The sequence below is a fragment of the Triticum urartu genome, chromosome 7A (genome assembly GCF_056163025.1).
Source record: "Triticum urartu cultivar PI428250 chromosome 7A, HENAU_Tu73, whole genome shotgun sequence".
Taxonomy (NCBI): domain Eukaryota; kingdom Viridiplantae; phylum Streptophyta; class Magnoliopsida; order Poales; family Poaceae; genus Triticum; species Triticum urartu.
In genome coordinates, this window is record NC_141879.1 from 702,752,949 (window position 1) to 702,765,466 (window position 12,518).

Consider the following 12,518-nt stretch of genomic DNA (forward strand, 5'->3'; position numbering starts at 1 on the left):
TTTGCGTCGCTGTTTCAGCTGGACAGGCCATATTGCGCCGCAGCCAGGCAGAGAGAAACCTTCCGCGCGGCATGTCGACAAAATGCAGGGTGCGCAACTGTTCTCCATTTGGGTTTGGCAACATCGTTAAGAAATCAACATTTACTTGTGATAGCAGCGCTCTGTTCCAGATGTCGGCAGATAGTAGGATACAAAATAACACAAGCTTCTTCCAATTCAACGTCAATAATAGTTTAAGAGATAGGTATTGCCTTTATCGCTCAACTCAAGACAGACAGGTAGTGCTTTTTTCTCTCACAAGTCGCATAATAACTATATCAAAATATCAAATGGCAGCTCATTCGGACCCTACACCAAGATAATGTGAAAACAACCCTCAAGTAGATCCTAGAAGCTCCTGGACCATTGACTTCTTGCATCAACCAAGTGTTCATGTTTCCTATTTGTGACTACTACCTTTTACATATTTTAAAATTAGCTAATGTTACAACAGTGATACACATGTTTCAATGAGTCGCAATGCTCACAGGCTACATTTTAACAACCTAGTTAATCATAGGGTTCACTGAGATCAGCAAGGACAATGTAATAAGCTCTACAACACGAGTCAGCCAAGTAAACATCTACTTTGCTACTTAAGGTCAAAAATGAAAAAAAATGTGAATTGTATTCCAGAGTGCATATACAGCAAGCTTAGGAGCCTATAGCGAGAGAGCGCCAGACGCAAACAATAGATTCCTCCGAGAAAACTGCAATGGAGAAAAGCAGTTAGTTTGTTTTCACTGCACACGGTAACTACCATATGTTAACTGATGACAGCGGTTTCTCACCCGCAAGTTATAAACAGGAGTCGATTTTGTAGGGAGAGCTTTCAGCAGCCTCAGTCGGTTCGTAGAACCAGCCTTGCTGTTTCACAAAAAGAAAGGATATTTAAAAACTAGAGTAAGGCAAACCAAAGCAGCCTTTTACAAGCAAGCCAATCAACTTACGTGTCATCCATCTTCAGGGCCTTTGTGCTGGACGCGACATCCCAGAGTTTAACAGTGCAATCAGCTGATCCAGATGCAAGCAATGCTCCCTCGCAGCTATAAACAAAGGAAGAATTGTTTAACTAAGATGATTCTTTGGTATAGCAGATTACCACGCAATTAAGTAATTGTACTTCTCCAAAAACTAAAATCATATGTAACTAGATACAACAGCACAGGGTGACTCATCACTGAAAGAAAAAAAATGTACATTTCAAAACAGAAGAACTATCAGTGATATTCAATATAATATGTTGCAGCTTACATCTACTGAAAATAGTGGATACGTGGAAGACATTTTTTACAGAATTTTTTTTAAACAATAGACCCATAAGATAATCTCCAAAGACTATAATTTCTTTAAAGCGCATAATAAGCAGATACAATATGTTTAAAATTTCTTAAACATGGACCGTCAATGTATACTCAAGAAAAAATAACCACATACGAGCGTTCAAGATACATGATGTGATCATTTGAAGACAGAATTACGCAACCATCCAGTTAAGTACTCTAAAAAAGGATGGCCAAAATGATTAGTGAACCCATTGCTCATTTATAGGTAAATCTAACCCACTTTGTCAAGCCCTACCATAAACTAATACTCTCTACGCATATTTGTTTGGTACGGCAGCTATTGTTTGATTGCCATCAGTAACAAGGACACATGGGATACTAAGCAAGCAAAACAATGTATAATGTGATTACCTGAAAGCAAGTGACCACACACAAGAGTTGTGTCCTGCTAGTGGTGAAACGCAGCGACCAGTAGAGAGATCCCACATCATGATGGTCCCATCTTCATCTCCGGAGGCCATGTATCGGCCATCAGGAGACATTGCCAGGGACAAGACCATACTCCTATGACCAATAAACATCCGTATACATTCACCAGTTTGAACATCCCATAGCCTTACAGTTTTGTCACTAGAGCCGGTGGCAATGTAGTTACAGTTTACATGCCATTGCACACACTGTCAGATAAGTAATATGCAGAAGAGAACATCAGTCAGAATGCAGACTATCAATTCTCAAATCACTAAAAGATCTGAGCTAGAAGCACACTTACATCAACATCAGCAAGATGCCCAGCCATTATCCGCAAAGGTTGGATTTTATCCATTGACCATATTCGAGCAGTCCTGTCATGCGAGGCACTGGCAAAATAATGGCTGACTGGACTAAACTGCCACAAAAACATAAAAATATGTCAGCAATACAACGCACAATGATGTCTATTCAATAGAACAGAATTAGAAAGCTATGCAACACAAACATATGTGCCGATCATAAGCTATTCAAAAGAATATTAAGCCCAACGGACCTATTCCAAATCCCATCATCAGAAGTGTTCAAAAATGAAGAGCGAACTAGGAATATGTACCACAAGTATTTGCAGTTTCGCACTCGTCTCGCCAAGATCAAGACTAGGGCAAGGACATCTTTTGTAACAATGAGGCCACTATTAGAACTCCAGAAAAGTTTTCTCTCAAAAAAGAACTCCAGAAGTGTTTATTAAAAACTACTGAAATGAGACCACTATTATTAGAACTTCAGAAGAATTCATTTAAAACTACTGAAATGAGGCCACTATTAGAACTTCAGAAGAGTTTCTTAGAAACTACTGAAATCAGGCCACATTAGAACTTCAGAAGAGTTTATTAAAAACTACTGAACAACTGATTGATTGTACGGCATCGACACTGATTGTAATAACAGATCTGAGCATCATTCAAATAAAAACTACTGAACAATCAACTAACTAATCAAATGTTTTGGCCTGAACTAGGCAATCAAGACACCCCATGAAGAAAGAACTCAAATGTTGTTTTCACAACAATGACACGGAGAAAGGATTTGCTCACATACTTGGACATCCCAAACCGGGTAATTGTGTCCTTTGTAACAAACAAGATTGGCATTCAACTTGGTACTCCATAGCCGAACTGTAACAAATATATAGAAAATAGATGAACGGTTAGTTTGATTAAATAAATGAACAAGCAAATGAATGGTACAAAATAAGCATAATGTAAGTGATGCTTTACTTGTTGAATCTGAAGATGATGACAGGAGAAAATCTCCAAATGGACTAAAGGCAGCGGAATAAACTGGTCCAGAATGACCTTGGAATAATGTATACGGTCTTTTCCCCTCAGATGTTGATGACAAGCGCTCGTCCTGTGAAGATCCATTCTCTCCTTGTGAACTAGCTGAGAGTCCAAATTTGACCAATCAGCAAATACCATCAAGATAGAAATGAAAACGCTACTATGTTAGGAAAATTAATGTTCTATGGTTATTCTGAAGTTCTGGACAGGTTCCAGTCAAATACTGCAAAGCCAGTAAAATATTCTAGCATGTCCAACAATAGGTCCAGAAGACATTCATTGCATTGACCATGCATCAGTGCTGCAACACCACCTTAAACTTCAAGGTTATAACTTAAACTAAATGAAATAAACTAGGATCCTTAGAACAAAAAACAACCATGACCGAAATCAGGTGCGCAGTTACAGAAGCATTTCACCATATCACAGTGGAACAAAAACATCAGCTATATGTAGTGTAGAACGACTAACATGTTTTGGCTGGTTGACCAATCTTTGCCATATCCCAAACCTAGTAAAAAAGGAAGTTTTGCCAGTTAATGTAGTGATCACATGAGAAACAAACTATCACCTAAAGGGACTAACCTTCACTGATGAGTCTGAGAACCCACCAACTATCAAAGATCCATCGTTTGATATCGATGAGCAGTTTAATCTGCACTCCACAGGATAATGTTTTCAAACCAAAGTATGCACACTGAAACAGTTGATACTAAATTACAGCTAAGCTTACCCGTTATGTGTATTAAGGAATGTGTAGAAGCTAACAGATGGCAATGCCAAGTTATTCAATTGTGCACGGTTCCGCAGGTCCTCAAGAATTGATTGTTCAACTTCAACAGGCCTGAAGAAAACAAGTAATTTTTCAGGATCATAAACGCAAGGCTGACACTTGGCAGATAAAAAAGTAGACAAGTGAGTATGTTCAGCAAAATGATAAAAGAACAATATTTTGTCCTCCTGAAACTTGTAAGATAACTTTTCCAACAGACCCCCCATAAAACATCTCAGCCTTTATTTTAGGTTCCAAGTCAGGCTCAAGCAAATGACACAGACATGTCTGGAGTATGGACCCACATTCAGTTTATCAGTTATAGGGATGGTATCTATTTTCAAAGAATACAGTTGAGAAATTATTTAGAACTGTAGATAAGAGAATAAATGTTTACGTCGCTGGAAGGGTTAGCTCTGGTTTCACACGAGGTGCTGCAGAAATCATGCTTGTTTCGGATTTCGTATTTTTTCCTGTTGCGCCTACAAGCTTATCCTTTTTGAGCTTTTTGTTAAGAGGACCGCCCTGCTTTCCACCTAATGAGGATTTTTTCTGTAGCAAAAACAATAAGAAATAATGAAAGATCCAACGTAAATAACAAACAAGGGTATATGGATAGTGGAACCAAGCAATGAACAGCAGCATTCCTGTTCTTAAGATAACAACAGAAGAAGAGAAGAACAAAAACATGCTGCTGAGTGCTGACAAAAAAGGAATGTCCAGGTTTCAATGGCAGAGAGCATAAAACAAACATAATATAACAAGGGTCCCATACTATGGGAGACTTTCTTGCCTTGTTATTATCTTCTGCATCTGCATCCTTGCTTTCTGCTTCAGCTCTATCAGAATCTGAGAGTGCTTTCTCCATGCGCTCCTCAACTGAATCTTCAAGCAACTGCATACTATATATTTAATTTTAACAATAACACATGCCTAAGGATAACGAAGAATCTATATCTATATCTATACTACTCTATAGTGTACGAGTTTTAAATGTTTGGATCTCAAAACCAAAAAGCAATGTGAGCCGTTGATAGAGTCAATCAGAGGGCTGAAAATTGTGGGATTCGCAGCTACAGTACGAGCTACAGTACCAGTGAACATGGTAGAACCAGGGGTCCTACCGGACCTGCTCCGGAGGTTGTAGGGAAAGGATGGAGTGGGATGGGGCGATGATCGGGCGCGCCGGCGGCTGGGCGCCATCGCGTCGGAGGGAGATGGCGGCGGCGGCTAGGGTTCCGGCTCCTCTGGGAGCCGGGCAATAGGGATAATAATATTCTTATTGCTTAATTCCAAAAAGAGTCTTACAGCCTATATTTATAACCTAGATAACTTGCATAAGAATTAACCTAAGATAACTTGTGGACTAAGATTGCCCGGTGGGCCTAGCTAAACCGGCCATAACACTTCTCCCCGCCTGCACAAACAGCTCGTCCTCGAGCTGTAAGGTGGGGAAGCGCTTGCGGAACTCCTCGAGGCGATCAACCAGCGTCAAACACCTTCTCGACAGCTGGGGCGGCCAGGTCGGCGGCGACGGCGTCCTCCGGAATGTAGTCTGCAACCTCCAGGTAGAAGAGTCGCGGGCAGGCATGGCCGGGCGTGTAGGGCTCGTCGCAGTTGAAGCACAACCCTTGGCGGCGACGCTCGAGTAGCTCGACTGAGGTGAGCCAGCGGAACGGGCGCGCCGCGGTCGCGGCGAGGGGTGCCGCAGAAGCCTGCGCAGGCCGACCCTGCGTGGAATCCGGCCCGGGTAGCGACCCAGTGGCCCGGGACGGTGATTCCTGCTGGATGGCCACCGCGCGGCGCTCGAACGCGCGGGCGTAGTACATGGCCGACTGGAGATCCTAGGGTCCCCGAAGCTCCACGTCCACGCGGATGTGATCCGGAAGTCCACCGACAAAGAGGTTGGCCCGCTGCTGCGCCGTCATGCCCGACGCATGGCATGCCAAGGCCTGGAAACGGTCGGCGAAGTCCTGCACCGTGGAGGTGAAGGGAAGGCGGCCGAGCTCCACCAGGCGGCTCCCGCGAACCGGAGGCCCAAAGCGAAGGAGGCAGAGCTCGCGGAAGCGCTCCCAAGGGGGCATGCTGCCCTCGTCCTGCTCGAGGGCGTAGTACCAGGGCTGGCCTGCACCGCGGAGGTGGTAGGATGCTAGCCAAGTGCGCTCCGACGCGAACGTGCGCTGGCCACGGAAAAACTGCTCACACTGGTTGAGCCAGTTAAGCGGGTCCTCAGTGCCATCATAAGTGGCGAAATCGATCTTGGCGAACTGTGGCGGCATCTGGGTCGGCGCGCCATGGCCGACAGGCTCGGCGGTGCGGAGCAATGATGATGATGGCTGATGGCGCCCGGTCAACGGTGGGGAGGCCGTCGTAGGATCTCGCGGAGCCGGACGAGGCCCCAGACTGCATCGTGGGTACCGGTGGGTCCCCGACCTCTTGTGTAAACTGGCGGTGGCGACGTCCCGGTTAGCCAGGCCGGGATCGGGGACGGTGACGGCGGAAACCGGACCTGCTGGATCGGAGGTCCTCCCGGTGTGGACTGGCCCAGTCCGGAGCTGGGCAGCGGCGGTGGGAGCTGGACCGGCGCGGGCGGCGCGGTTGGCGCAGCTGGGGCCGGCGTGGGCCAGTGCGGCCACTGCGGCGCTAGGGCGGGTGCGGGAGGCGCGGGTGACGCCGCGAGAACCGGCGCTGGGGCGGGCGGCGGCTGGAGCGACGGATGGGCCCCGGCGATCGCCACGGGTACAGAGTACCAGGGCGGGTGCAGCAGCGGCGGGGGCCCGCCGGTGTAGCCCCCCTGGAACGGCAGCAAGGGCGTCCCGCTCGGGCCCGATGCGTTCTGGATCGGCCAGTGCGTCGCCGAGTGGCTGTAGGCGGGGGCCGCAGCCGGCAGGGTGGTGTGCGGGCCGGCCAAGTACAGGGAGATGCCCTGGACGGCCGTCACAAGGTCCCGCAGGGTGCTGGTCATCTCCGGCGTGGAGACGAAGGTTGTCGGCGGCGCGGAAGTGACGGGGGCCGGCGGCGCGAAGGTGATCGGGGCCGGCGGCGTTGGGGACCCGGCAGTGGTCATCGGGGCGGTGGTGATGATGGGCAGCGGCGGCGTATGTGTTGATGACGACATGATCGAACCCGAGTCTCTGGATACCAAATTGGTAGAACCAGGGGTCCTACCAGACCTGCTCCGGAGGTTGTAGGGAAAGGATGGAGTGGGACGGGGCGATGATCGGGCGCGCCGGCGGGTGGGCACCGTCGCGTCGGAGGGAGATGGCGGCGGCTAGGGTTCCGGCTCCTCTGGGAGCCAGGCAATAGGGATAATAATATTCTTATTGCTTAATTCCAAAAAGAGTCTTACAGCCTATATTTATAACCTAGATAACTTGCATAAGAATTAACCTAAGATAACTTGTGGACTAAGATTGCCCGGTGGGCCTAGCTAAACCGGCCATAACAGAACATACCATTGATTTCTAGAACCATCACTATATACCAATGTAGGAAAAGTTTCACTTGCCTAAGGTTATCCATTCATGCATGCAACTGGTCAAGGTACACACACTGGCAGAGCGTCTGCAACGCGCGCACTAATCGCGTCAGGGAGAAGTAGGAAATTTTCAAGAAGTTGCAAAGTAAGCTCAATGTAGTACGAGATACTAATACTAAGCATGTAAAGCTTTATATACAGGACTGAACCCCTTTTTTCAGGCAACATATATACAAAACAGAATGGTTACAATAATGAACTCGATCAAGCTTTACATGCGAAGGTACCATGTTTGAAGGGAGCAAGCAGTGTATCCATGAATTGAACTTTGCACACATATTTAAATGACATGCAAAGCACGTACAATTTACTAGTAAATACTTAAATAGAAAACTGAAAAATTGCACTCATGGAAGAGGTTCGTTTGGGAAGTGGCAAAAACAGTGCTACTAGAGTTTTGTCCCTATTTGATCGGCATTGTTAACCGTTTTGATAGAATAGATAATAGGAAACAAACACATTGATCACGGATGTGCTGAATAACATACCCCCCAATGCACTTCCTTCTGATTTATCTGTTTTGCCAAGTCCTTACTGGTTCCAACCAGAGCAACAACATCCGCATCATCAGAGATCAATGAAGGCTGCCCAGCGGATACTGCCAATATAGATAGAGGGATGTGGTGGAAAAGTGAGAAGCAAGGGTAAGTAAAATGTGTGATATAATCTCGACAGACTGGGAACTGTACCTTCAAAAATTATCCTTTCATTGATTATTCCAAGCATCACGAGAGCTTGTGTTTTCTGGAGATACTGGAGAAGTAATTCATATGAATACTGCAATGAAACACGAGGTAGAAACTTTAAACAGAGCAGTTGACATAATTTTATAGGAAAAACAAAATTGCAGCAAAGGAAAAAGGTGAGATCATGATGTATCATGCAACGAGTTGCCAACTGAACTACAAATCACCACATGGAATGTGCCTTGCCAGCAACATCTGTGAAAAATTGGTCTATATGCGGTTTGTGTCTCATATTTGACACTAGCATTCCGTATATGTATTATGGTATCATGATGACGTATCATCTACTCCTATTTGAAACTAGTTGCCCATTTGGATTCAGGAAGAAAAAGCTTGTAACAAACCTTAGATTGTGTTTGTTTCCCTTGGTCATAACAACACTTACCAAGTAAGTGGTGGAAAAGGGTACACGAGAATAAAGCATCTCAACTTAAAAAACTATTGTCACAACAACGGATATGCATCCAGTGGAACATTTTACCTATGTGCATTGATTTAACTCAAAAGGTGACCCACCCATACAATCGTAGTTGAAACAAAGAGATGGAATGCAAATATAAAAGAACTTGGTGCAGTACTACCTCACATAATTTAATTCTGAATTTATTTTCCCTTAAAGATCGGGCCAGATCCATTTCCTGAAAATTATAGCAGGCAAAACAATAAGTGCATGTTTTGTGAATCCTGAGTAGATAAAATCAAATAAACAAATGAAATCTCCATTCACAGTTGAAGGATGTAAGAGAGCTAAATGACGAACCTCCAAATGCAAAGGAGAAAGAGTGCCTTCCAGCTTTTGGAGATCCCTTGAATGCATCAGTTCATGATCTTCCCGAAATTTAAGGAAAAATTGCCGAGCTGCAAGATTCATGTGTGGTGATATCAACGACAGAAATGCCTCAAATAAACTAAGTGGATGCATAAACTGCAAACAAATATTATCGCAGAAATGTACACCAACTACCAATATCTTCTTGCCTACAAAAATAATTACCTTCTAGTGTATGCCCCTCTGACACTAGATCCATGAAGCAATGGATAAACGCTGGATAAAGGACACGGAGTAATTCATGCTACAATATAAAAAAAATAACTCAGAGGCACGAAATATATATAGCTGAATACAAGGAAATAAAAAAGGCCATTCCATGTAATAGGTACATCAAATTATAGCAAGTAGTCCATCCACCGCAAGCAAATATCCCATTTCCAGTGACTACAATCATGTGACAAGTACGTGATTATGCTTATGTGAGTGGTTTTTGCTTTTTAGATGGAGCTCTGCAGTGTAAAGACATGCCATAAAACAAAGACCATTTCATAAATGCGACATCTAAAGCTAGTAGGCAAGCATTCAGCCATGATCCTGGAAGCATGGTGCACCAAGCAGGCATGCTCATTTTCAATAAGAGAAACATGAAGATAACTCATGAGTAGCATGCTAGATTACTGAACAGTGTGGATATAGCAGCTACATGCCTCAAAACATCTGTGAATGCTGCAAAGCAAAGTGCATTCAAATGTACTACTAGAGCTGTAAACGTGAATCACAATCCACACTTAATGTAGCACACCTTGTATTGGTCCAGAGAATTGTATGCCCATGATCTTAGCTTGTTGTAGCCATCATAGTATCTTGCTGGGTCGTTATCCGGCCTGCCAACAAAGGGGGGCATAGTAAATTTTTCAGATTAACATGGAATTAGAGCAGTTTTCGAGCATATTTGACATGATACTCTAGATTAGCCCCCATAAACTCTGCTCAAGGCTCAAATCATGTCGAAGGTCTGCAATTGCCCAAGCCAAAGTAGTATCAATTTCTCACGCTCGAGACCGCTGCGGCCGCCGAAAGGGGCGGCGGGGGTAGAGATTCAGGGGGATTCGCGGAGGCGGGCGGGCGCACCTGGAGAGCGAGACGTCGGAGAGGGAGGTGGTGGAGAGGCGGTTGCGCTCCTCCTGCAGCGCGAGCTCGGTGAGGCGGAAGCCCTTGCGGTGCAGGTACTGCTGCACCTTCCTCTCCATCTCCTCGTCCTCCATCGCTGGCTCGCTCGCTCGCCGGCCGGCCGCCGCGCCGGGGAGGGAGGGAGGGCGGCGCTCTAGGGTTTAGGGGCGGGGCGGGCCGGATCCAGGGGCGGGCGGGTCGGAGGGGATGACGAAGGCGGAGAGGGATTGTGCGACTGATTTCGATTTGCAGGCTGTTCGGCGAGGGCTCCCGCAAACAGCAGCTCGACGCACAGGCTTGATGCATAACTGGGCCGGCCCACCAACGCGATCCTTGTTTCGTTTCCTTTCGCGCGCGACAAAAAGAGCTAAAAATCAACAGCGACTACCAGGAATCGATCCCAGGACCGCCAACCGCGAGCCATTAACCACTACGCCACACACTACAAACTTAACTCTAGGTGCAGAAATATATAAGAACAGAGAGCAGCGTTGACATTTGGAAAACATTTTCAAAATATATCTTGAAAATTGCGACCAGTTTTAAAATGCCGCATTTTTTTGTATGCCATTTTGTGGAAAAGTCAAGATGTTTCGTAATTCTGATTTCAAAATGAAACACGAACAAAACTTGCAAACTCCAAGCAGATTCCAAAATCCGAACAATTTTCAAAAATGTTTCTGAAAAACAAACAAATTACAAAAAAGACGAACATTTTTGAGATCACAAACAGTTTTTTGTTTTTAAAAAATGGAAAACAGGAACATTTTTTAATTCAGCACCAATAAAAGCAAAACAGGAACTTTCTTCAAAATGCGAACAAAATTGGTATTGTACGCTTTTCTGGAAACACGAACAAAATTTTAATATGGGAATATTCGTTGAAATTGCGAACAAAATGTTGATATCACAAACATTTTTTGAAAAATGAACATTTTCTGAAATAATGAACAAATATCGAAGATTTTGTAAAAAATTTGACATTTTTTTAAACATGAAATAATTTCTAGAACTGTGATATTTTCTAAATGAGAACATATTTTGAAATTGTGAACAAATTTTATAAATGAGATTTTCCGAAATTGTGAACGGATTTTGAAATAGTAATTGTTTTTGAAATTTCTATAGATTTTTTTAAGAATGAACATTTTTTTAAAATCTGAACAAATTTTTAAATGAAGAACATTTTTTTATAATTTCAGCAAAAGCGTTTTTTGAAATCATGAACATTTTTTGAAAATCTCAAACATTTTTTTAATAGTTATGACTATTTTGAACAAAAGTATTCGCAACATTTTATGAAAACAAGAACATTTTCTGAAAATCGTGAACATTTTTTGAAAAGCAACCATTTTGAAATTTCGAACATTTTTGAAATGTAAGAACATTTTTCGAATATGAACTTAGTTTAAAAAAGATAAAATAACCTTCAAAAGGAAAAAAAGAAAAAAGAAACAGAAAAGGAAAAAAAGAAAAGGAAACAAAAACAAAAAATGAAAGAAAACAGAAAAACCAGTAAACGAAACAAAAAAACGGTTCAGGGAACCTTTCGGAAGGTTCCCAAAACCGGTTGGCTAGTTTTTTTTTTTTTTGAGACAAAACCGATTGGCTAGTTGCGATTGTACGCGGCAAAACTGGGCCGGCCCATCACGTCGCTGCTCGGTCGCTCGCCTGTGCAAAGCGCCGGCAGTTTGACGCAAAGAGCGTCAAATAGGATATTCCGTTCGGCAAGGCTCCCAATCGAACGGGCACCGAGGCCGGATGGGCTAGGCCCAGCAGGTTAGCAGGCTCGGCCTGGTTTGGATAGCCTGGTTAGGCTGTGTTCACACGGGCCGAGAGGGTCTAGGATTCGGCTTTGTGAATCCGACGGTGAGTCCAACTGGGGGACCCCGACCCGAGCCTCCGGGTTGTAAAAGGCCACGGCCTACGCTGGTTCGGTTCCTCGCGCAGCGCACTCGAGCGAGACTCGTCCAAGGGAGCTCCTAGTCAGCGCTGCAGGCGGCTGTTAACGAGCGGGCGCCTGCAGCATCACTGGCATGGGCCAGCCCACGAGCGCGTACTCGCTTGGGAAAACAAAACGGTCGCTCCTGCTTCAGTCGCTCATCGCTCGCTTCGCTGGATCGGCCACTCACTAGGAGCCCAGTTTTTTCCCCTTATTTTCCTATTTCTTACGAAATAAAAAGGTGAAATCAAAACTGGTTTACAGATTTAAAGAAAAGGCTTCACCCATTTGAAAAAAAAATCATCTCTTTAAAATAGGTTCATCGATTTTTCGAAAAAGTTTATCGATTTTCAAAAAAAGTTCACCAAATTTAAAAAAAGTTCATTGAATTTGAAAAAAAGTTCATCAGATTTGAAAAACGTTCATTGATTCCAAAAAA

General features: G+C 44.4%; 1 protein-coding gene and 1 pseudogene across 4 annotated transcripts; both read right to left on the minus strand.

Moving 5' to 3' along the window:
* Positions 1 to 361: 361 nt before the first annotated feature.
* LOC125525377 (transcription initiation factor TFIID subunit 5) lies at positions 362 to 10,373 on the minus strand. Of its 4 annotated transcripts, none has more exons than XM_048690379.2 (19): positions 10,099 to 10,373; positions 9,770 to 9,851; positions 9,190 to 9,268; positions 8,956 to 9,053; positions 8,777 to 8,833; positions 8,139 to 8,202; positions 7,938 to 8,047; positions 4,705 to 4,806; positions 4,309 to 4,463; positions 3,873 to 3,983; positions 3,725 to 3,794; positions 3,611 to 3,650; positions 3,077 to 3,241; positions 2,898 to 2,974; positions 2,098 to 2,214; positions 1,737 to 2,002; positions 990 to 1,085; positions 831 to 906; positions 362 to 749 (listed from the first exon to the last, which is right to left on the minus strand). In XM_048690379.2, exons 1-19 carry the CDS (start codon positions 10,230 to 10,232, stop codon positions 702 to 704), a joined length of 1,947 nt encoding a protein of 648 aa, XP_048546336.2. In that variant the 5' UTR covers positions 10,233 to 10,373; the 3' UTR covers positions 362 to 701. The 4 variants fall into 4 exon arrangements, with proteins under 4 accessions (XP_048546336.2, XP_048546335.2, XP_048546338.2 ...); XM_048690378.2 differs by having other exon boundaries at positions 8,139 to 8,226; XM_048690381.2 differs by having other exon boundaries at positions 8,139 to 8,226; positions 9,770 to 9,982; positions 10,099 to 10,237.
* LOC147961795 (uncharacterized) lies at positions 5,393 to 6,190 on the minus strand (annotated as a pseudogene).
* Positions 10,374 to 12,518: the final 2,145 nt, after the last annotated feature.